Source organism: Brachyhypopomus gauderio, chromosome 1 (genome assembly GCF_052324685.1).
Source record: "Brachyhypopomus gauderio isolate BG-103 chromosome 1, BGAUD_0.2, whole genome shotgun sequence".
In the NCBI taxonomy this organism is placed as follows: Eukaryota; Metazoa; Chordata; class Actinopteri; order Gymnotiformes; family Hypopomidae; genus Brachyhypopomus; species Brachyhypopomus gauderio.
The window spans coordinates 32,136,171-32,160,500 of record NC_135211.1 but is presented as its reverse complement, the minus strand read 5'-3'; the positions used below and the strand labels follow the sequence as shown (position 1 = coordinate 32,160,500).

Here is a 24,330-nt window from a genome sequence, read left to right as displayed (position 1 = left end):
GCTCCTATGCCAGTGGACACAACAGGGATTAAAAGAGCAAAATTTGATGCACTACATATGACACAGAAGATGAAGTGCTATGCGGTGAAGTGCACCCCCCCTGATTACTGTAAGGGTAATTCTATCATATTTTACAACAAGGATAATCCTTTCCTAGAAATACCATTGCTTCAGGAGCTGGGCTTGCTTACCCGATTTCAGAGCAGCGTGGAAGAGGTGGCCCGTGTAATAGTCACTTCAATAGTTGTAACATACTGAACATCCAGCTCAGCTAGTTTTGATGCCTCATCTCCCAGGCAGCAGCCAGTGACTTTTATTTGGTCTAAAATGAGGCAGCTCTCAAGTAACTCAGCATTTATGTAGATAGTTTCTCAGACCTAAACATTGGCAGTGTGTAAATACAAAGAATTGATTACAAAATATTCATACACAGTAGCTAAAAACCTGCTAATGCAATCTTTTAAAACTCTACCGTAAATCATATAAGTTGTCAGTTAGCGGCTGTACCATATTTCCATAAGAAGGAGATTCCAACGAGATGCCATATCAGATGGGCAGAAGTTCTCTGAGGGTTGAGGGCCTTCTTGCTCTAACGTACTCTGTACATTCCACAAATGTTTCTTGAGATTGAAGTCAGGACTCTGCGATGGTCTCTCGGATGCGTTCATGTTGTGTTCTTTACACTATTTTGGGGTAACTTTGGAAAAATGCTTAATATCATCACTTTTTACTCCTGCTAAGATCTTATTGCTGATTATAGTGCCATTTATCACATCTTCCTCACTGAATGTCTTCAGAACTCTGTGGTTGTTAAGGAGGAATGTGCTAAACTGGTTCAGGTCTTATCTTTGCAACAGAAGTTTGGCAGTTAATGCTGGGAATTACCGTACTTTTCCAGTTAACACCATCAGATATGGTAACACAGAGATTAATATCAGGGCCACTTCTCTGGTTTTGCTTGTGTTGGGCTGTATTTTATATATATGCATCATGTATATGTATTATATATATGTATCATGTATATCAGGTATGGTATTCCATGCCAATCTTGTGCAGTTGACAAGCCCCTCGAACTGAGTCCTGCTGACTTGTGCTCACTTGGCCATCTTTGATTGCTCGTGTGGAATCAATCCCTGGATGACCAATCATCTTCTTAAGATAAATAACAAACTGGAGGTTATACTCTTTGGTCAGTCCAAGTCCACTGACTGTGTGGGTGTGTGAGTGTATGTGTGTGTTTTAACATTGTATGTAAAAACGGGAGAAACCACTGGTTAAGAACCCCAGTGTGGTATTTAACATCAGTTTTGACAAGGTAGCTCAAACTAGCTCCAAATTAACTCCTAATTATAACAGTTGGCCAATCAGCTCCTAAAAGTCATTACATCAATTTGTGCACGACTGTATAAAAAACTTTCCTCAGGAAGTCTCATATTCTGAATTACATTTCAAGAAATGTAACAAATAATTGGTTGTCTTTAATTGATGGTTTTAAAATGACCTCTTATATGAATACTGTAGAGACCCTAATTGACTTCTTAAAGGAAATGTATGGTAATATGAACTATGTGGAGTTGTAAAAAAATGTTTGAATATTTTAGCCTAGGTGTAAGTAAACATCTGGCCTTAACTATACATTTATTCTCATATCTTAATTTGCATCTGCTATGATTTGCAGTAGACAAATTTTTTCTACAGACACACAATCAGTACTAAACACCATTTAACAAGACATTGTTAGAAATTAATTTAACAAAATTTGTCTCTTTGGTGTCACTAAAAGGCTGTGGAGTAAATCTGTTTGAAAATACTTTTGTTAAGCACATTAAAAAGGTCAAGGTTTGATATCCATGTAGCACATTTATGGTGTGCGGTTCTAGTACATGATCAGCTACTGAGCTACACAACATGGGGGCCGTAGTGGGAATATCCCTACCTTGTGTTTTCAGTTCATTTCATCAAACGCTTCATTATCCCTGAAGTGTCATTAATGACAAACAATGGTGCAAAACAAAAAACCCTCCAAAAAATGTCCAACTATGCTGTGGCAGTCCAGCGTGTGGAGCCTCCTGCTCCATCATGGGTGGTGGCGCTCCAGACCCAGTGTTGTTTCCTCTTTTCGCTGGCTGTGACGTGATTGGTCTGACCCCGTGGATTCTCTCCCACTAGGTTGTACCTGATCAACTCCCCTGTGGTCCGAGCGGAGAACCTGCGTTTCAAAGAGGAAGGCGTGAGAGATGTGCTGAAAGACGTCTTCTTGCCCTGGTACAATGCCTATCGCTTCCTGGTGCAGAACGTCCAGAGACTCCAGAAGGTACACGCGCACATGCTAGAGATGTTTTGTTGCAGTGCATCTAAGCAGCGCTGTGATTGCTCGAGCTGTTGTGGGATTAGTGAGTGCAGGAGCCCACTGGGACTCGTTGGTCTATAGCAGTAAATATTGGTGGTCTCACACCTACCAGGCCAAGTAAATGCAGGACTGTGTCAGGCATCCTTTGCTCCCGCATGTGTGACCAGAGAAGTCACCTGGTGCTTTTAGATACATGCTTGAGCACGTCATGTTCATACATGAGCCTGTTAGCACTAGGAACCATGCATGACATTGAGGTAGGTCAGGGGTCATCCAGCTCTTCACACAGGGACCGCAGCGCACAATGACCTGAATGTTTGGTCTGAAACGCCCTGTAGGCTGTGCTACAGGCTCTCAGGTGATGCAGAGTGCCTACTGTCAGCAAATAAAACTTGGTCACTTTGTCCAGGGTTTGGGGCTGAGTAAGTGGGCGAGTAGCTACACTGTGGTTAACCTGTTTTGGGCTGAGTAAGTGGGCGAGTAACTACACTGGATGGAGTCGTTCACGCACTTTTGTCGTGAAAGCACTTTCCCACAATTTGTCCTCTATGCTCTTCTTTGCCATACAGTTTTTCTTATGAGTGCTTGTTTAAATTCCTCACTCTTCTAAATCTGGTCTAAATTGCTTGACTTTTCAGATGGCAGTTTGTTGCATTAATGTTGTTGGGACAGGCTGATGTGGAGTGTCCTAGTGGCATAGCAGGAACCCCCCTACTACATGCGCTTGTATTACCCTGTGGGCCATGTTTTTCTGCTTTAACCGAGAAGGCTATGTCAAAGCCGCAAGTTCACCTGAGAAGTCATCGCCTCTTACTGGCCTCTGCTAACCGCCGGTTTGCTTATGTCTGCCAATTAGGAGGAGAGCATTCAGTTCCTGTACAACGAGAACACAGCCAAGCCGAGCAGCAACATCATGGACAAATGGATCCAGTCCTTCACACAGACCCTGATTCAGTTCTTCAAGGTGGAGATGGCCGGTGAGAAACGCCAGGCCACTTCAAAGGCCTAGAAAAGTCTCTGAGCTAACCAGTTAGCATTTACCGGCGTTTGAAGTTTTAAGCGCTCAAGAGTCGTTGCAGTCAATTACAGTTGTGTGTCTGGATGTGTACCTTCCCTGTCTCAGTCTTCTGTGTGTTCTGATCTCAGAGTACAGGCTATATACAGTGGTTCCCAGGCTTGTCAAATTTGTGGACATGCTCACCAACTGGTATGTGAGGACCAACCGCCGGCGTCTGAAGGTAAACATGCGTGTGATTCACGCGCCACTTGTAAACATGCCTCTTTATACCCACCCGCTCCATTTGAAAGACGTTATGTAAAGATTTTGCTGCATCTACAGTGAAAACTACACATTCCTGAATGGTACTTTTGCCCTTCCATGTAACAATTGTTTGTTCACTACAAGTGGGTAACCTGTAAGCAAGGTTTATGGGTGAATATTTATAGGAATGCTGCTCAAAGAGGAATGTATTTTTATCCCCCCTTGTGCTGTCACAGAGCTAAATATTTGACTAAGTAACAACATTTTTATTTCCTTGTCATCTGCTCACCCTTGTTATTGTGAAGTGTGTTTGTTTGTTTTGCACGTTAGCGTGCTTGTGGTTCAGCGGTGGGAAATGCGCTCGCAGCTGTACGCAACGTTAGCGCAAGCGATTTGTTTATATATCCTCGCTCTGACTCTCAGGGCGAGAGTGGAACAGAAGACTGCGTGTCGGCCCTGGAGACCCTCGTCAGCGTGCTCTTCTCCATGTGCAGACTGATGGTGAGTGGCACCGAGCAAGCTACGCTCACGGGGTCGTAGCGCAACTGGCGTGGCATAACCATGTGAGGATGCATCTGTAGCATATTTAAATACAGTCCTTGCATAGTTAAATGCAGCATAATGTGAAATGCAGCACAGGTGCGACGCCCCCATTGTGTTTTCACGCTGGTCGATTTCATTAATGAAAAGATTCGCTTTTAAAACAATGTGCTGGATTTGTGTGCCACTTAAAAGGACAGTGTGATCCTTTAAAAATTACAAACCTAAATGCTAAGCGTGTCATTGCATGCAAGTGATGCTACAATCTTTCATCTCGCTGGAAATGAAAGAGGGGGTCGTGGGGGTCTTGTTTAGGTTACGCCCCTTTGACGACATTTTGTGCTGCGTTGCCCGAGTAACACACGAGGCAGTATAGGAGAGCATGGGTTAGGGTTAGGTTAATGTTAGGGTAGGGGTAGGGTTAGGTTAGGGTTAGCATGGGGCGCAGCTGAAAGCAATGTTCACCCGGCTGTGTTTCCTCCGCAGGCTCCCTTCACTCCATTTATTACGGAGATGATGTACCAGAACCTGCGCCACCTCATCGCCTCCGTGGAGGAGAAGGACTCCAGCAGCATCCATTACCTGATGCTCCCTCATGTTAGGTACAGCACCTCACTTGTGCTCCCGCATCTTGCCGAGCTTTGAGCCTCGGAGGCACCGGAGAAGCAGGTCGGAGGACGCCTAGGGATGCAGCGGCGCGTACCACGACTGGGATCGAATCCAGGGCAGTCGGGGCGAGTAGATTCAGAGTAGTGCTGTGAGTCACAGTGAGTGGGAAGAGGGGAGGATGGGCTCAGACGGTCATGCGGACATCGACTCCTTCTGTCCGTTTAACCGTCAGTCAGCGTGTTTCCTGGTGTTCGTCCTGTAGCACTGCACTGTGTGTTCACTCCACCCAGTACAACTGACTCAACAAATCGTTCTAACGTCAAGCCCCCATGAGCCAAATGATGTGGAGCCTCTGGACTCTCCCTATCAGATTATCAGATGAGTTGAATTTGGACTTTGCTGTCATTTTCTGAATTGTATTGTGTTCTGTCTGGATTAGATTTAGCACTCACCTCTTGAGAATCTCAAAAAAAGTCCTTTTTTTCATAAAAAGAAACATAAGCATTTATTTTCACATATTTCCATATATCTTGCATATTTCCATATACATAGCCTCTCACCTTAGAAGGTGAAAGAAGATTCCCTTGACTGTAAAAGTGTCTCAGTTTTGGTGACGTGTGGTGGGGCACACAGGATAAGGTGCTGACCAACACCAAGGTCATGGGTTTGATCCCTGTGCACCGCAGATGCAGTCATACTGACACATATGCAAATCACTCTAGATGAGAGTGTCTGTCGAAAGCCGAATGTGTCGATGGACATTTTCTCCATGGAAAAGCATGAGGACACACTGGCCCACTGGTCACCCCTTTCCCTGAAGTAGGCATGCAGGAGTCTGGCCATACTGCATTCATTGAAGTTTCTGCCATGTTGTGATATAGCTTTAGTAAAATTAATTTAGGGCATAGGGACACCTGTATGTCAGGCATAATAAATATTTTGCATGATATTTCAGGGCAGAATTCTATAATCTTGCTGCCGTGGTCCCATGTAGAAGTGTCGTGTTCATGTACACCAGCATGTGGGTTTGCTGTTAACTGAGGACATTTTCAGTGCACACGTCGCTATATTTATTGGGGATCGGGAGGGGTTATTCCTTCCAGATATCTAACAAGTCTACACAAGATTCAGTATGACCAAATGGGCCATGTCATATGAAGTTGAAATTCCCCCTTCACTGAAATAGTCATAAGTAGCTCACACGCGTGTGTTTGTGTGCGAGAAGCCAATATTTAGTATTTTGCTCATCTGACTTAATTAGTTCCCTGTTTATCACATGGGTTATGTTTTAAACCTACATAAAAACAAAATATTTCTCGTATCTAGTGTTTTTGGTACCCTGATCTTTACATTGACTCAGTTCAGTACAAGTGGGCTAGAATTTAATTAGTTAGTTTCCTTTTTAAAGCATGCACTGAGTATTTATACCTACAGTGTGTATACACACCATTTGGCTCTAATCTTAAACTTGGCCACAATGATTCAGTGTGTGTCCAGGAAGAGAAATAGAACATTCATTGTGCAGCAGGATAATTTGTTGTAACCAGAATCAGACATCTCTGTTCTTTCAAATAATATTAAAACAATTAAAAAATCCCTAATATACTAAAACACAAAAAACAACAGAAAATGTTGAAATGTGTATTAGGTCATACAATCCCAAAAACACTGAATATCTATATAGATACTGCACTACTGAACACACACACAAATTTTATATCAGTGGATTCCTGGAACTGTTGGATGCATTTATTGTTGTGTGGCCGACTCAGGAGCCCAGAAATAATGACAACCTCATTCACTTTCATCACACACCTCAACCTACAATAACTGATAATTCAGCTAAGCATGAAAAAGCAGAACACATGACCAATGAAATGTGACATGGTGCATCATTTTACTGGAAGTGTATGTGAGTGCTGGTGTATAATAATCATGACAAGGTTCAACCTGCACTACTGAACTGTAATCCCTGCTCTCACACCCTGCACTACTGAACTGTAATCCCTGCTCTCACAACCTACACTACTGAACTGTAATCCCTGCTAAAGTGCCTCATGTAGCCTGCATTACTGAACTATGATCCCTGCTGAAGTGCCTCACACCCTGCATTACTGAACTGTAATCCCTGCTGAAGTGCCTCATGTAGCCTGCACTACTGAACTGTAATCCCTGCTGAAGTCCCTCATGTAGCCTGCACTACTGAACTATAATCCCTGCTGAAGTGCCTCATGTAGCCTGCACTACTGAACTGTAATCCCTGCTGAAGTGCCTCATGTAGCCTGCACTACTGAACTGTAATCCCTGCTGAAGCGCCTCATGTAGCCCGCACTACTGAACTGTAATCCCTGCTGAAGTGCCTCATGTAGCCTGCACTACTGAACTATAATCCTTTCTGAAGTGCCTCACACAACCTGCACTACTGAACTGTAATTCCTTCTGAAGTACCTCACACAGCCTGCTCTACAGCTTTCATGTTTACACAAATGCACCTTACATGTCACATTTTAAAAAACACTTTCCACATAAAATCTATACTATCCACAGTCACCGGCCACTTTATTAGGTTCACCTGTCCAACTGCTCATTAGCACATCTCAATGCATTGCAATGCAGCAGCTCATTGCATTTAGGCATGTAGACATGGCCAAGACGATCTGCTGCAGATCAAACCGAGCATCAGAATGGGGAGTGACTTTGAATGTGGCATGGTTGTTTGTGCCTGATGGGCTGGTCTGAGTATTTCAGAAACTGTTGATGTACTGGGATTTTCACGCACAACCATGTCTAGGGTTTTCAGAGAATGGTCAGTAAAATAATGTATCCAATGAGCGGCTGTTCTGTGGGCACAAATACCTTGTTGATGCCAGAGGTCAGAGGAGAATGGCCAGACTGGTTCGAGCTGATAGAATGGCAACAGTAACTCAAATTCATTACAACCGAGGCATGCAGAAGAGCATCTCTGAATGCGTTGAACCTTGAGGCGGATGGGCTACAGCAGTAGAAGTAGTAGGTGGATGGGCTATAGCAGGATATTTTCCTGGCACCCTTTGGGCCCAGTAGTACCAATTGAACGTTGTGTCAATGCCACAGACTACCTGAGTATTATTGCTGACCAAGTCCATCCCTTTATGACCACAGTGCACCCATCTTCTGATGGATACTTCCAGCAGGATAACGTGCCATATCATAAAGCATGAATTATCTTAGACTGGTTTCTTGAACAAAACAATGAGTTCACTGTACTCGAATGGCCTCCACAGTCACCAGATCTCAATCCAATAGAGCACCTTTAGGATTTATGGAACGGGAGATTCCATAATTGATGTGCAGCCGACAAATCTGCAGCAACTGCGTGATGCCATCATGTCAATATGGACCAGACTCTTGGAACAATGTTTCCAGTACCTTAATGAATCTAGCATACTGTGGATACTGTGGAAGAGTTCCTATGTACGTCTACATAAGAAAATTAAGAATTAAGAAAAAGCATTCTGAATTCTGGCCCAGTGTGGTTTCACATGGGCCGATCACTTGTGTGCTGAAAAAGAAGTGGTCAATAGGGGTGTCACGATTCTTTAAATCCTCGATTCGATTGTATTTCGGATTCTAGGGTCACGATTAGATTCTCAATTTACAGCAGAGGCCTATGTCAGTTTTAGATTAGTCTATGGTCAGTCATTGGTTTGATTAATCAAATTTACAATATCTTATTTCAAAAGGTGGGTTTGATATAAATGATGCAAAGTGATACAAGTGATCTGTAATACACCACATTAGGCACTAATGGTCAAATTTAAATAATTAAATTAAGATAAATGCAGGCCTGATAGTTTTCAGGCGCCACGCCGGAATTCCGGCGTACCGACGTGTCCGCGAGAAAAAAAAATTGGGAGGGGGATCCGTCAAATCATAATGATAAATCACACGCGCGCGCATGCTATCTGTTTTGAGGCCGAAATATGATCCTTATGATCCTTACGAGGTTCCCAAGTTACGATTTTCCGTGGTTACTACACATCTCCCATTTACTGTATAAAGCCTCTTTGGGCCTAAGTGGTTCTGCGTCGTAAACGGAACTTGGTGTTTGGTGTGCGCGGCGTCAGGATTAGTTAAACGCAGCTATGGATAAAGGTATTTGCCAAAAGGTTAGCTTTAGGATAGGATAACTGCGTATAGTACGTTATTTACGTACAGTATGTACGTATGTTCCGATTTACACCGAAAATCGATTTACGACGTATCAACGTCGTAACCGGGGACCACCTGTATTTCAGACACCGGAAGAGCTTCAGAGGTCGATACAAGATAAATTCACTATTTTATCTTTATTCTGATTAAGTTTAATTTTTATCAGAAATATAAGAAAGTGTTTTTTTTTTGAGCCGGTATAGGTGGTCAGATGATCTGGTTCATCATGGCCGCCTTACGGCGTAAGGTGTAATACATGAACAAAAGCACAAAATGTATGTCCTAATAAACCAACACAAAATATTTATTAAATATTTTATATATTAAAACTAACTATAATCATAATACTTGTAATTCTTTTAAACTTTATTTGCATAATTTGTCTGGTATCCTATAATTTACTAACAGTAATGAATAAATAATTAATCATCAGAGGTGGGTAAGAACGCGTTACATTTACTCCGTTACATTTACTCAAGTAGATTTTTGGACAAAAATGTACTTGTAGGAGTAGTTTTAATATGAAAGACTTCTACTTTTACTTGAGTAAATATGTGGTGAGAAAAACGCGACTTTTACTCCGTTACAATCGGATTTGCGCTGCCGCTACCGTTACTTTCGTTTTGTAAATAATTAGTCTTTTCAGTGAGAAGACTCACCAACGTCTCGTCACCCGAGTACGAGTGACCAATCAAATGAAGCCGGTCAATCACGTGATCACATACGCAAACTTTCTCCACCGTAGCAAGAAAGTGACGGAAAAACCTCCCGAGCATCCCTGACCTCATACAGCCAATGTTTATATTACAAACGTGTAAAAGGACAGTTATATAATGCGCTGCAGGGTTGCCAAGTTTTCAAGATCACTTTTCAAGTGAGATTTAAACGGGGGTGGGGGTTTGGGTGGTGAACGTAAATTGTTGGGGGGCGGGGTGTAAAATGGACACAAATTAAGTGTTATATCGCGATCAATCGATCGCCAGTGGTTGGCGCCAGAGCGAACTAGTAACTCATTGAATCATATATGTGGATCAGATATAAATAAACTAGATTAATTTCGGCGTGAGAAATCGGATGTGTGGCGTGTAAGCGTGTGAAGACGGTCAAATGCGTGTGTCTCACGCTCAATGCGTGAGAGTTTGCAACCTTGGCGCTGCCAATCGTGTCTGCAAACATTTCAGCCTACAAGAACTCAACATCAAATATGAGGAAACACGATGCGATAAGTTTGCTGTATGTATAATTTTGTGTAACGCTATATCTCTGAGGCATAACGTTTGTATGATGTAATTATTAAATGTAACGCAGTGCAATACTTAAAACCAGTTCAAACTCTGTGAGTGTACACACTAGCAATATATGATGATTAAGTCTGCTACAAATTGATTCAGTTGGGGTCAAGTTGTAGCTACACGTATTGGCTGACAGTCTCATCAGTTAGTGCCTTTGTGGAACACATTAAAGTTACACAGGCCTAATAATTAGGAACAAGCAAAAATACATTATTTATAATAAATAATTTATATATATATTTATTTATAATAAATTATTTTTATCATTAAAAGTCATTGTTTCCCGTAATTCAATTTCCTATGATGTAATTTACTGACACGAGACAGTACTCATGCATTTACTCACTACTTGAGTAGCTTTTAATCAAAGTACTTTTTAACTTTTACTCAAGTACATTTTTGGGATGCATACTTTTACTTTTACATGAGTAACATTTGGCTCAAGTAACTGTACTTTTACTTGAGTAAAATTGTTGAATACTCTACCCACCTCTGTTAATCATGCCTGTTTTTAACATATTGTGTCTAATCTAAATCTTTAGGTTACAGCATTTTCTCAGAATATTAATAGAAATTAGTTTCTTATTTCGCTATAATGATTACCTGACTTATTAATTTATCTAAAGATTAATTATTAAATATTCTAAATATGGTACACTAACACTCCACAGCCCCCCCCCCCCCCCCCCCCCCCCCCCCCCCCCCGCGCTCAGAAAAAGTTCAGGCTCAGGAATTTTTCCCACTATCACCCCTGTAAATGTAACAATCTTGTTCTCAGTGGAAAACAACAAAAACAAACAAATAATAATAACAAAAATGAGAGGTCACAGAGTGTACCTGCTATCTAGTGGCTTTTTTGGTAGCAGCAATGTGCACTATTAAAACAGCAATATGCAACATAAAAGAAATAATAATAAAAATACAGGAACAGTACAAATAATAATAGAACAATTAGAGCCTTAACAAACTAAACTCTATCCTACAAAATTTTTTAAACATTTTTAATTCCGCACGGGCGGAGCCACCGCGTTTACGTCATTTTTGGCGCGCGGACCCTCGCGTCGCTCGCAACACATCAAGTATAAACCAGGCTTTACTTTGCGTAGTGTGGGTGCTTGCGTAGCTTAGAGGGAGGGATCGTAGATCCTTTTTGACTTCGAGGGTCGAGATCGTGACATAATTTTGATCAATTTCAATTAAATATCGAAATCGTGACACCCCTAGTAGTCAACTATCTGAGTGCAGTCTTGGGTGGTTAATGCGGGCCCAGTATGAATCAGTAAGTCTCCAGAAACATCTGGGAACAGTATTGACGAACGTGTAGGGACTCGTCACTGTGTGATTATGCTCTTCATGCCTTTATAGACGAACATGTAGGGACTCCTCACTGTGATTAGGCTCTTCATGCCTTTATAGACGAACATGTGGGGACCCATCACTGTGTAATTATGCTCTTCATGTCCTTATAGACGAACGTGTAGGGACTCCTCACTGTGATTATGCTCTTCATGTCCTTATAGATGAACGTCTAGGATCTTGTTCACTGCTTTTCATGCCCTTATTCGGCTTCAGGGAACCGTTGCATTCGGCTCTATCAACCTTCAATGATGCAGTGCACTCAGAAAATAAACCTCTATCCTGATAGGTCAGATTGTCCTTGCGCATCTTTGGAACCATTTCAAATGTCCTTTGTCGTCCATCTGTAAGCTCATTTCCTTCAGCACTTTTAATGGACGTTGGCTAGTTTGTATGCCCCTTGCAGGGCCAGAGGGTTTGCAGGTCTCTTCCAGTCAGCTCAGTCTTGCCAGGTTTTGGGGAATTGGTGGAGAGCAGCACATTAGTGCAGGAGCTCAGATTATTAAGTACTCCTGTTGGGGTTTTGGACGTTCCACAGAGGTGACCCACTGTCAGAGTCAGTGGCCACAGAGATGGGACTGAACTCATTAACTGATTGGCTGCGCTCTCCATCTCTGTCTCTCTCTCTCCATCTCTGTCTCTCTGTTCGAACCCCACTGCCCCCAGACAGAATAGTGAAAACTTTAACACCTGAAACATGAAATGGGTGATGTAGTAATTTTTAAATAATTTTTGTTTTCCCCTGTGCAATGAAACAGTTGCTTTGTGGTGTTTTGGTTATGCTCATAAAGAACCTCATGTGATGGAGAAAAGATCCTGTTTTGCCTGAAGAGCATTTAAAGATCGATAGGGATATGCCTGTTATTAAAGGCATAATTAGTCATTTGTAGATCGTCTTCCTCACCATTTGTGGTGCTGTTTTGCCAGCCTCTCTAACCACAATGCTTTGCTTTACTCACAGAGAGGCACTGATCGACAGCCGTATAGAGAATGCCGTATCGCGGATGCAGTCTGTCATCGAGCTGGGCCGTGTGATCCGCGACAGGAGAACCCTGCCTGTCAAGGTCTGTCCTTCCTGATCACTGCTTCCTCTGTCCACGCACTGCAAAGGTTTTGTGTACAAATCATTTTTAGCAAGATGAGGGGAAAGTGGAAAAAAGTCTTGATTTTATAGTGACTTCCAAAAGAACTAAACAAACTTAGTCAGTTAATGGTTATTATTCAGAAGTGCATTATTTTAAACACTGGAAAGAATAATCTTTTTTGCTGTTCAATATGCTGTTTATATTTACTTGATGATGATATTGTTGCTTTGGCTTAGCAATATTATGATGCTGTCCGATGGTAAAATTACATCTACAGTTTTATTCATTTGCCCTGTACTGAGCTAGATCCCAGAGTCCAGATTCTCAGACCTGTTGATAGATTCTGATTGGATGTTTGATGTTGCTGGGTATTCTTAGTATCCCCTTAGGGAGGTGGTGGTCATCCATCAGGACCCTGAGGCTCTGCAAGACATCCAGTCCCTGCAGAAGTACATCGTTGAGGTAATCTCTGCCCCAGCAGAATTCTCTCTGTTCAGTCTGGGCAGATCTCACATCTCACACTTGGATGTTTCAGTGCCTGTCAGGGAGAAATTCTGTTGTCTGAAAGATTCTCTACAACATTCTATCACCTAATGTTGAGATTGGGTGGCCAGTTACTGATCCTGGCTACAACTGCAGATGCAGTGTTATTGATTTAAGTTTCGGTAATCGTCCATCTGAATATTCAAAGGCACATGAGTCAGCATTTGGTTACAGAAAGGATTTCAGCTTTCTTTGAACATTTTTCTTCCCTCTTGAGTGATTCTGGTTTGGAGAAATTATAAGCTAAACTTTTAAAATCCTTTATCTCATTCTTGCCTAAAGGTTAGTTTTGCTATTTCCATTTTTTTTCCATTCTCTATCTTATTGAAATTGGTTGTTTTCCCAGTGTTTATAATGTCTACTAGCACAGCGTCATGTATGCCTCTCCTGTGGCTTCTCAACAGTTTTAAATACCCATTGGGCCACAAATCTTTCAAAAGCTCAGAAAAAATCTGGGAAAATCTCTATTGAAATCAGCAAACTCACAAAATAGTCCCTTGCGTGAAACATTTTAATTCACGGCAAGGTAGCATTATAATGATTTAAATCATGTATGCTCTCGGTGATGATTTGAGTTATGTAGCTAATTACTTCACAGTCTGCTGAAACGATTGAGAATTCTTTTTTGGCCCCGGGGAGAGACCTTGAGGCTTTGATATGTGGATCACTGTGTGGTGGAGGTTTTAACATTTCTGATACATTACTTCACAAAGGCGCGAATACGGGGCCCCTTGCTGCGTCTGCGCTCGTACACGATGGAGAAGGTGACGCAGCTCGCCGGTGCCGCCGTGCTGGTCCTCCGCCACCCGACCTGTTGTCCTTCATCTCCCAGCCATTGCTGGCATGATTGATGGGTATGGAAGGGCCTTGGAGCTAAAATTAGCCTTTGAGCGCATGTCCCATGGTCGGTCCTCCCAGCCTCTGTAAAGGGAGAGATGAGGCGAGCGGCTGCTCCTGCGCACGTGCGCACGTGTGTACGTGTGTTTGCGTGTGCACGTTGTAGCCCAGGTGGGTGGCCACTGGTCCAAACACCGCGGATTGCCCCATGGCCTGACGATGCGGTCTCGGTCGATGGAAAGGAAAGTGCTTTGCCGTAATTTGGAAAAGTGCTGGTGAGCCTGTTTGAATGAGCGCAGCACCTTTTGACCACGTGTGTCGGGGTTGCCGGCTAATTCCGAGTATCTCTAAGCCGTGGGGAGTTTGGCTTTGTGTGGTAATGGGTGATGCTCCTAGACAGTTCAACATGCTGGTTACCCACAGCATGGATCCAGGAACCAGGCCAGCTTTGGAAGCTGCTCGATAATATCGATGCCAACAGCTTCTCAGCACCAGTATGGAGATGTGACCTTTTTTCCAGATCCTCCCTCACTGTGCTCAGGGCCTTTCTCAGCCACAGATGATCACGCATCCAAACTGTACAATTCTGGCAACGTCCCAATCCTGACAATCAAAGCATAGCGTCATGGCTTCAGAGGGTGGGATGGAGACTCCATCACACAACTTTTTATTCTAATACAAAATATACATGAACTTTTCCAGCCTGCATTCCTTTCTCATGCACGTCACATTTTATACTGTTGTGAGTGATGCGATCTTCCGTCATCCAAGCCGCTGGCGTGAGGCAGAACTGGGTTAGCAATTGGGCTTTTTTCTTCTTCTGTTGGATGGATAATAGACCTCCGGATGGACACGTCGTCTATGGGCCTCTCGAAGACAAGCCACACAAAAGCTGGTCTCCGGGATCTGCACCCTCCCCCTGTGCACCTGTAATGGGAGGGGCTTGTTAGTAGTCATGTTTTTTCAAGCCGATGGGACGGTGCTGTGGCCCGAGGCGTGTTTGCGCGGTGGCGTGTTTTACGTGCGTGATGAGGCGAGTATGGTGTGACGGTAGTGTAGCCTATGCCATGTGTGAGGGAAATGCCAGTGAATGGGGGGGCTCACTTGATAATGGAGCCCCACGTTTGTTCGCGACTTCCTGGGTCAAATGGTCTTAACGGTATCCAATACCGTTTAACTGCTGGAGAGCAGCGTTTTCCTCCTGAGTGCTGTCGATATGCCATCTTAAGTGCATTTTAAATGCAGGTTGATGCATACACTCTGCTGCATCAGCTAAATTAGCCCATGTTCTTATTATTACAACGTGTTATGTTCCATTGTTACGGCGAGCAAGCGTACTTCAGCACGAAAATCAATATACCGTAATGCTACATTTATGAAAGTGAACTCCCTGCCTAAACATCGTTCACTCTCCTTCTACCTGCTCCGACCCCTGACTCCGCCCCTGACCGACCTCCTCCCTTTGGTCCAGGAGCTGAACGTGCGCCAGCTAACGCTGTCCACCGACAAAGACAAGTACGGCATCCGGCTGCGTGCTGAGCCGGACCACGTGGTCCTGGGCCGGCGTCTGAAGGGAGCGTTCAAGGCCGTCACAGCGACCATCAAGGAGCTGCAGAGCGAGCAGCTGGAAGCCTTCCAGAAGACCGGTGCGTATCCCCGAGACGCTGCTACACCTGTGCGAATCGGCAGCTGACAAATAGCAGAGATGGAAACGCCAATTGAATGCGCATGTGAATAGACACGGTGTAATAGAAAATGAGCTTCACTTCAGCTTTAACACTCTTCACTGGCAGAGAGAGGCATGTGCCCTTGGGGGTGGGGTGGGGTGGGGGGTGGGGTGGGGGAGGCAGGTTGACACACCAGCGCCTTCTGATGTTCCCACACACCTGGGTGGGCGTGGCCTTCTTGGCCCCAGCCCCAGGCCCACAAAGCTCCCTGACTGAAGTGGGCGGCAGCTTATGGCGGCACGGCACCTTGATGCACCACTCCACACAGAGTGGGCAGAGCCCAGCGGGTTTGTCTCAGATCAACACTCTTGCGTCTGATGGGCGTGTTTTGACGCTCACACTTAAAGCCCCTGTACACCACTCCGGTATACCTGGGTAACGTCACGGATCTGAGGAAGCCGTGGACCAGGGGGAAAGCACAGAGCAGGGAAACCATTTCCGTTAGATAGCACAGAGGAGGTAGTGCCATCACATCAGGCACAAATGTCACAATGCATGTACATAATCTAAAAACAAAACATGTTTTAGATTATGAATATTTTTGCATGTAGAATATAAGCTTCACTCCAGTCCTAAATGGACACACGTATTTGCTTGTATGATGTACATGTATGTCTATATAAGGTGTGTGTGCGTACATATGGTGTTGGTGTGTATATTGTTAAGGTTTCTGAAACCTTCAGGGTTCATAATCAGGATTATAAATGTGTTCAGCCCTCAGAATTCCGTAGCTGGTACCAGGAGAACAGATTCACAACACACGGGTGTCAGGAAAGAGTTCCAAAGTTTAATGATGATACATGTAGTTAAATACAGAATAAGATGTGTCTTAACACAATTGGGTAAGAATAATAAAACGAATGATTGCTGTTCTCCTTATCAGGAGAGGAGGTACAGTAGACTGGATCTAGAGGCAGTGGAAAAATACAGAGACAGGGAGAGAGAGAGAGACAGAGAGAGAGAGACGGATAAGGGAGCGAACTGAATGTCAGAGTGTTCTGACTAAGGGAATTTGTGATTTACTGTCTGTGACCCTCACAGTTATGAAGTGTGTATGTGAAGTGTAGGTATGTATATGAAATGTGTGTGTGTGTGTAGGTCTGTATATGAAGTGTGTGTATGTGAAGTGTACATCTCACACACACACACACACACACACACACACACACAACTATGTGTAATTGCTTCATAGGTTCAATCATGGTGGATGGCCACGAGCTGCACGAGGAAGACTTGCGTCTCATGTACACGTTTGATCAGACGTCGGGGATGCGGTACGAGGCTCACTCAGACGCCCAGGTAAGATCAGACGGCCGGGTTGGGGGGGGTGGGGGGGCTGTTCTGGCTGTACGAGGCTGTTCTGTCTGTTTATTCTGTCTGAATGGGCTCACAGGTAACAGCATCTCGGCGGCTGTACGACGTCACCATTTAGTTTAAGATCAGATTGTCCATTTGTACTGTGCCATGATGCAGATTGTTTAGGCATTTCAACATACAAAATGTATTTATTTAGATGGCCAAGTTCCAGACTAATATCCTCCTGCCCCAATGTGTTCTCTACCCATGCAGATCAGGGAACTAAGTGTAATCTCATCAGCCTCAGATTATACTCTGAGATTATATACAGATTATGAATGTATTAGTAATGAATATGCAAGACATGGCCATGGATACATGGGCTTGCAGGCCAAGCTAAGGCTCTTATTTTGTAATGCGTTTCCTTAGGTGCTGGTGCTCTTGGACATCACCCCTGACCAGTCCATGGTGGATGAGGGCGTGGCTCGGGAGGTGATCAACCGCATTCAAAAGCTGCGTAAGAAGGTAATCGACTATGGTGGTGACTCTTTGGCTTATCTTCGGTGCGCAGCATTGAAGCTCGCCAGCCTTAAGATTGAACCTCACAGATCGAGGGTAATTTGAAAGTGAAAGGCAGGAAATCACTCCTCTCCCGTGGTGTAGTCTGGCCATGCAGCTCTGACTCCGCCTCCCGTCCCGCCTCCCGTCCCCCACACCTCCAGTTCCCTCTGGTCTGGTTCATTTGCCTTTCCCAGGGAGGGGATCTCCTGTTCTGGGGTATGGGTAGGCGTAGGTATCTTTTCACCCCAGAATTATAAAACTGTGGATTAGTGCAGTCATGACAGGCTAGCTTTACTAAGCAGAATCGCCCCGTGTCCACACACAGGCATCCAAGGCTTTTGGCGGTGTTATGGAAATCAAGAAAGAAAGAGGGATCTCCTTCTGCCTTCCTTAATAAACAAGTCTTTGTCCACTCTAGACTGTTGCCTGGTGTCCATGTATAAACGTACATGGGCAGGGAAGGGGTCATTGGCAGCCTGCCAAGCTCGAATTCCTCTCTTATTGAAACTCTGAAAAACGGGAGGAATTTTCCATGGGTGGGAATTAGGTTCTTTTTTCTTTTTCTTCTTCCTCTTTCATCGTTTCCCTAGATGAGAGGAGGTGACTGAGTGTGTCAAGTGTTTGAGGCAAAAAGAGAAGATCCTTTATGGTTTTGAAGCCTGCTCCAGTGTTTGAATATTCAAGAATGAGATGAAAAATAAACTCTTTGGCAATTTTTTTTTTAAGTGTTCTTACCTAGATTTAGTAGTTATACAGGACCATTTTCTCAGTGTAAAAGAACATGCAAGATTTATTTGATTTATACCTTGCATGGAATTCTGAATGTTCATGCTTTGAAGATGGGACATTTAAGTGCCAAATATGTATAATTAGTGATTGGGTTTGTTCTCTCTCTCTCTCTGTCTGTCTCTCTCTCTCTCTCGCTCTAGGGTCATCTAGTCCCATCCGATGAGATCACTGTTTACTACAGCTCAGAGCCTGCTGGGGACTATCTAGACACAGTCATCCAGGCACACACAGACTTCATCCTTGCAACAACTAAAGCTCCGCTCAAACCATATCCAGTGCCCAAGAATGCCAGCGTAATTGTCCAAGAGAGGACTCAGGTGAACACTGGTCACATCTTGCTCCTCATACTTGTGACATGGATTCATCGTGCGTTCTGTAAGCAAAGGCAGCATCTGAAATCCATAGAACAATCTTTGATGTGCATGAACTGACAATACAGTGAGAAGAAAGAACTGGGAAACAACTGACCATTTGTCAACAATTACTAGTAAATTACTATTACTACTACTAGACCATTACTAGTAAATTACTACTATTACTACTACTAGACAATTACTAGTGATCTGAAACAAGCTTTTACTGTAAAGTTATTTGCAGACTGCATCGTTGTCTGTCCTTTTGCGCCTCGTAAATTGCAGATCGCACCGAAATGCGGTTGTGATTGATTTTTTTGACTGGTGTATGTTTGGGCTGCAGTTGAAGGGTTCTGAACTGGACCTCACCATCATTAGGGGAGCAGAGATCTCCACAGTGCCTCCTGCTGGGCCTGTTTGTGCCTTTGTCAACCTCAGAGTCAACCTCAACAGCAGGCTGCAAGGTAAGCAGATATGCAGATGGATGTGGAGTGACTAGCTGCTTCCATCCGACACTCAGCCGTGGTTACTGTTACAGGCCTCATTGACTAAACAATGTCTAGTAAATGGACGTCTGGTTCGCGTTTTCCATCTGTCGGTCTGTCAAATGTCATTATATAGATGACGAGGCCTTTGTAACTGGCTTTGTTTCCTAGAGGGCGTGATTCTTCTGGAGAATCCAAAGGGAGACAACAGATTGGACTTGGAGAAGCTTAAGATGGTTTGCCACAGTGTTTTCCAACTCAACAAAGGCCCTTTGACAGTGTTCAGTGGGACAACAGGTCAGACTTGCTTCTATGGGAGGAATCTCTTTCCCACTTTTTGGGAAAAATGTTACACTTGTTACAAATTTACTACTATTATAAACACTTAAAGCTTTAGTAATGTCATTTACCTCTGTTGCTGCCTGGTGATCTTTTGAATGACAACAAGGCTCATCCAGTGTTCTGATGTCTTCCTGTCCCAGTAATGGTCACATGTTTTAGAGAATGAGCAGAATTATCATGTCAAGTGTTGCATCGATGGCAGTTATAGAGCTGCTCGCTTGTACTTTGCATTCTTACTTGTTAGCTGTGGACCAAAGAAGTCGCCACCAAATGGTGACTCCCCGGGACCCGGGTTTAATCTGGAGAGGGCCGTGCTCCTGAAGCAAACAAAAATGTTCCTTCTGGTGAGACACAGAAAGAGCGCTTAGGAGACTGCAAATGAAACGCAGCAGAGCCTCCAGAGCCCCAAGTGGACTTCAGAGCTGCAGACGGCTCCCCGGTTGTCTGGCTGTCCTCTCAAATCGCGCCCCCCCACACACACTCAAATCAGAATGAGCTTGCCTCACACTGACTGGAAAACTAGAATGCATTTTTATTCTTACCCTCTCCATCTCCCTCCTTTCACCCCCCACCCCCATCCCTCCCTCCGGTGTTTTTTGGCTCCTTCCCCTTTCTGGGTCCATGTTACTCTCTGCCGCCTCCTTTCAGGCATAATATCTGCTTTACACTTGGGTTGCAGCCCTCTTGGGGAGAAGGGGTGCCTGCCAATGGGGTTCTGCTCCACTGAAGGGAACGTCTGTGCACACGGGTCTGAGGAGATAAGGGAATGTAAGGTCTCAGGAGATGTGGAAGCTCCAATCTGTCACCACACTACCTTCCAAAAAATATCTCTTCATCTTCGCTTCTTAAAGCACAGAGCACAGAGAGCTTAATGGGATACTACATTAGTTTGGCACTAGTCAGCAGTTCTAGAACAGCCCTAATTGTGGAACTGAGCAATTATTCATATAAATACCCCCAGAACTCGTAAAATAAGCCAGTAAAATTGATATACAAGAACTTTGCTTATTAGTTTTTTGATTGTGCCCATAATTACATGTCTTGAGTATTATTAGTGTCCTTAAAATAACACATTAAAAAGTGTGTGTTAAATAATTTGCTAATGGGTGATTCATAGAAGTTGATTGTAATGTAGCTATATTAGTGAGTTTTATTGATTCAGATGAACCCTGGTGCAATTGCTCCGTTCGTGTGGTTCAGTAGAGCGAGAATGCTGCCTTCCAAACTGGTGCATATCCATCACCAGACAGCCCAAGGGAACCAAATGACAAAATGCAACTGACCCATACGTTTGTGCAGTGCTATCCTGCCTTTTTCCTTATTGCGATTTGACTTTACGATTTTGTTTAGGAAATGAAAATGCGTGTTTAAAAGAAGCATGTGTTAAACTCCTTCTGCAAGCATGGCAGATGTGAAGCCATGATGGGCCCCCGACGAAGAGACGTGAATGAGACGAGCTTGTGTGGACGAGGAGACATTAATGAGACTAGCTTGTGTGGACGAGGAGACATTAATGAGACGAGCTTGTGTGGACGAGGACACATTGAGACGAGCTTGTGTGGACGAGGAGACATGAATGAGACGAGCTTATGAGGAGGACACATGAATGAGGTGAGATTGTGTGGACGAGGAGACATGAATGAGACGAGCTTATGAGGAGGACACATGAATGAGGTGAGATTGTGTGGACGAGGAGCTGCATTGAGAAGGACTGCGCTCTGGAGCTCGATGACGCACATTATCTCTGCCATTAATGAGGAGTACACGCCGAGGCTCAGCGGTGAGCGCGTCCCACACCTCTGGCTGTTTTGACTCGCCACACCGGGGACATGCAAACCCGGGACGGAGCTTGTTTCTGGCGATCAGGGAGAACGTGGGGCACGGCTCCTCCCCAGCGTGCCGCATCCATGAAACGCCGCGCCGCCAAGGTGTGGGTTTACTTCAGAGGTGCGAACGCGATAATGTCATAGCGTTTCGGATTCACCGCTCTGTCAATGGCCATGTCATTACGCCATCCTGCCTAAAACGGCTCCCTTTTGAAACCCGATCCACCCGCATCACTCGCCATTTGAACCCGGGCTTGGAAAAAAAGACGACGGCGTTATTGCTTTTAGAGGTTTTGTTTGCCCTTTTCTGTCTGCTCTTTGCTCTCTGTGACCGAGGAGATGAACTCTCACTCCCTTCCTGTGCCCTCTGGAAGCTACTGGAGGTGTGTTTGCTCACCTTCTCTTGTTGTAGCAAATGGTTCAAACCTGAAGATTAGAAGAGTGAAAGATGCACTTGTGATTTAAGTAAATTTTATCCATGTTTGCTTCTTTACAGAGTTAACGGACAAAAGCGATCTTCTGGCCCTCAGTGGAAAGACCTTGGTGGTGACCTCAGGTGCCAGTCCTATAGAAACGAATGCTTCAGACTCTCCTATGTGTCCATACATCAATCTGCAGCTCATCAATGCTAGTCCCGCAGGTAAACCGTTCAACAGCCGTTTCCTGCCTGATCTGTCATGTTCTTACCCATACGTAAAGCATGAAAAATGATGCAAACAGCAATGAACCTTCAACATGAACCTTAAACATAATAAAACAGTAGAAAAAACAAACATGTCATGTAAAAACCATGCAGGGAAAGTAATGTGCCATTATGGGTTTGAAGGAGGTGGTAATTTCTGTAGGTTTGCCACTGGATCAGGTGTGGGCTTTAGGTCTTTGACTGTGTGATTTCACCTCTTCCAGAGTGCCACAGTGGACAGTTGGGCACTCTGTTGCTTGCTAATCCATCCGACCAGAATGGGCTCCAGTATCCTAGGCTGCTTGGGGAGATTGCAAAGTTGTTCGGCCTCAGGGGAAGGAGACTTAAGGTCTACATGGACGAGGAGCTCACAGAAGGTATATTGGATCTTGTCCCAATTGTCCGACGGAATGTCATATAGAGGTTAAATAAAAGATGGTGGTGAACCTCTCCCCCACCCGTGTGCTTTAACACACTGCTGTCCAGATTATGCATAAGTAGCGCTGAACTCTTTCTACACCATTTTAAGAATCATGGCCATTTTATGGAGTAATTTTTCTACTCGGACCATATTTCTGAGTCAGAAATCTTGAATTCCTAAAAGCTTCCATTGAGAAATCTCTCTCTCTCTCTCTCTCTCTCTCCATCCCTCCCTCCCTCAACATTAAATGAGTGGTAAGACTTTTCCTATATCCCATTCCTGATGATCTTCCACCAAACCTCTGAATGAACAGACATAGAACAAAACTTGAACAGGTTTTTAGATTTGTCATCCCATATTTGTTTCAGTGCAAACATGTCTACCATTCCTTATGTTAAAATATGTTCATTTTCTACAGGGGCTTCCTTACTTTTGAGACATGCTGTATATGTGTGTGTGCGCGTGTGTGTATATATTCAGGCTGTTGTCCAGTTACTTTTAAAACCAATACAATTTTGTAGGATCAGATGATGAATGTGTTGAAATTACACATTCATCTCAAAATGAAGCTGAGGTGCAGGTTTGTGGTGAGAGCATCGTGCCTCTCCTTCCATTATCTGCGATGTCCATTCTGCCGGCCACAGAGTCATTTGTTGCAGTGTGAACGTGTTCTGGTGTAGCGTATTACCTGTGATTTCCAGGTGTGTAGTAGGGCCCCGTGTGGTTTCAGTTGTCTCTAGTCTCTAATGTCTCTAGTGTTTCGTCCTCCACTCCAACAGGACATTTGAATTGCATTTGAATACACGAGAGACAAAAGTCTTTAAACTACCTACTCCAAAAAAAAATAGCTACTGTTATTGCTACTGATATCTTGGCAAATGAGACCTTCTTAAATCCAGTTTAATTATGTAATATCTTCAATATAATTTTGAAATTATTGTAAGATTATAATATAATAATTATTTATTTTAATTTCTAGATATAAATTTTACTTAATAATAAAATCTGTCTTCAGAATTTCCAAACCTGCTAGCCAATATAGTGAAACACAACACCATTATTATAAAAGAATACTGATACAATTACAGAGTGATTACACCCTGAAATTTAAGATATTACATGAATATTAATTAGCATTACATGGTGATAATTAAAGGTCATGGCATCAGTGTGGCCTGTGACCTGGAGAAATGTCTGTTTTTGGATTGTCATGGTGTAAGTCTTGGTTTTTAAAGTTTAGAATCAGTGAAATGTGTTGGCAAACAGCACCCTCACCATGTTGGGTTTTGAGCTATCGTCTGATCTTGACGCTGGTGCAGTGGGCACAGGCCTGACCACATGTGTCCAAAGCATGTAGGCATTTTCTGGATGATGAAGGCACTGATGGCCCTTGTCTGGCCCTCCAGACTTCAATCTGTTTGAGAACCTATGATACCGCCATGGCACCGCCATGTAGCAGCCTGTGATTAACATTTTTAACCTTGACTTTCAGTGTGATTTTGGTTTCCATTGACCATTGTTACATAATTTTATTGTCAATGAAGAACAATTTATATCAGTAAAGATTTTCAACTTTCATTCGTTCATAGAGATCTGATGTGTGATTTTAGGTGTTCCCTTATCTTAGATTGAGCAGTGTGCTTTAACTGCTAGCAGTGTGGTAAGGTCTAGGGGTGTGTTTAAAAAATCGATCTTTCGATTCAAATCGATCTTCATTTGAATGATTCGATATCGATTTATGAAACCTGAGATCGATCTTTAGAATTAGCCAATTTTCCCCGCAT

General features: G+C 43.7%; 1 protein-coding gene across 3 annotated transcripts in view; it reads left to right on the top strand.

The window, feature by feature from the left end:
- Window positions 1-24,330, top strand: part of iars1 (isoleucyl-tRNA synthetase 1) — a 52,024-nt gene that overhangs the window by 24,317 nt on the left and 3,377 nt on the right. For all 3 annotated transcript variants that reach the window (XM_077010049.1, XM_077010038.1, XM_077010059.1), the window contains 15 exons: window positions 2,170-2,314; window positions 3,207-3,327; window positions 3,497-3,588; window positions 4,035-4,112; window positions 4,638-4,753; window positions 12,561-12,663; window positions 13,063-13,146; window positions 15,536-15,710; window positions 16,984-17,090; window positions 17,517-17,612; window positions 18,578-18,754; window positions 19,134-19,254; window positions 19,447-19,572; window positions 21,940-22,083; window positions 22,350-22,502. In XM_077010049.1, coding sequence (XP_076866164.1) covers window positions 2,170-2,314; window positions 3,207-3,327; window positions 3,497-3,588; window positions 4,035-4,112; window positions 4,638-4,753; window positions 12,561-12,663; window positions 13,063-13,146; window positions 15,536-15,710; window positions 16,984-17,090; window positions 17,517-17,612; window positions 18,578-18,754; window positions 19,134-19,254; window positions 19,447-19,572; window positions 21,940-22,083; window positions 22,350-22,502 — 1,838 coding nt within the window. The remainder of the gene's footprint in view (window positions 1-2,169; window positions 2,315-3,206; window positions 3,328-3,496; window positions 3,589-4,034; window positions 4,113-4,637; window positions 4,754-12,560; window positions 12,664-13,062; window positions 13,147-15,535; window positions 15,711-16,983; window positions 17,091-17,516; window positions 17,613-18,577; window positions 18,755-19,133; window positions 19,255-19,446; window positions 19,573-21,939; window positions 22,084-22,349; window positions 22,503-24,330) is intronic.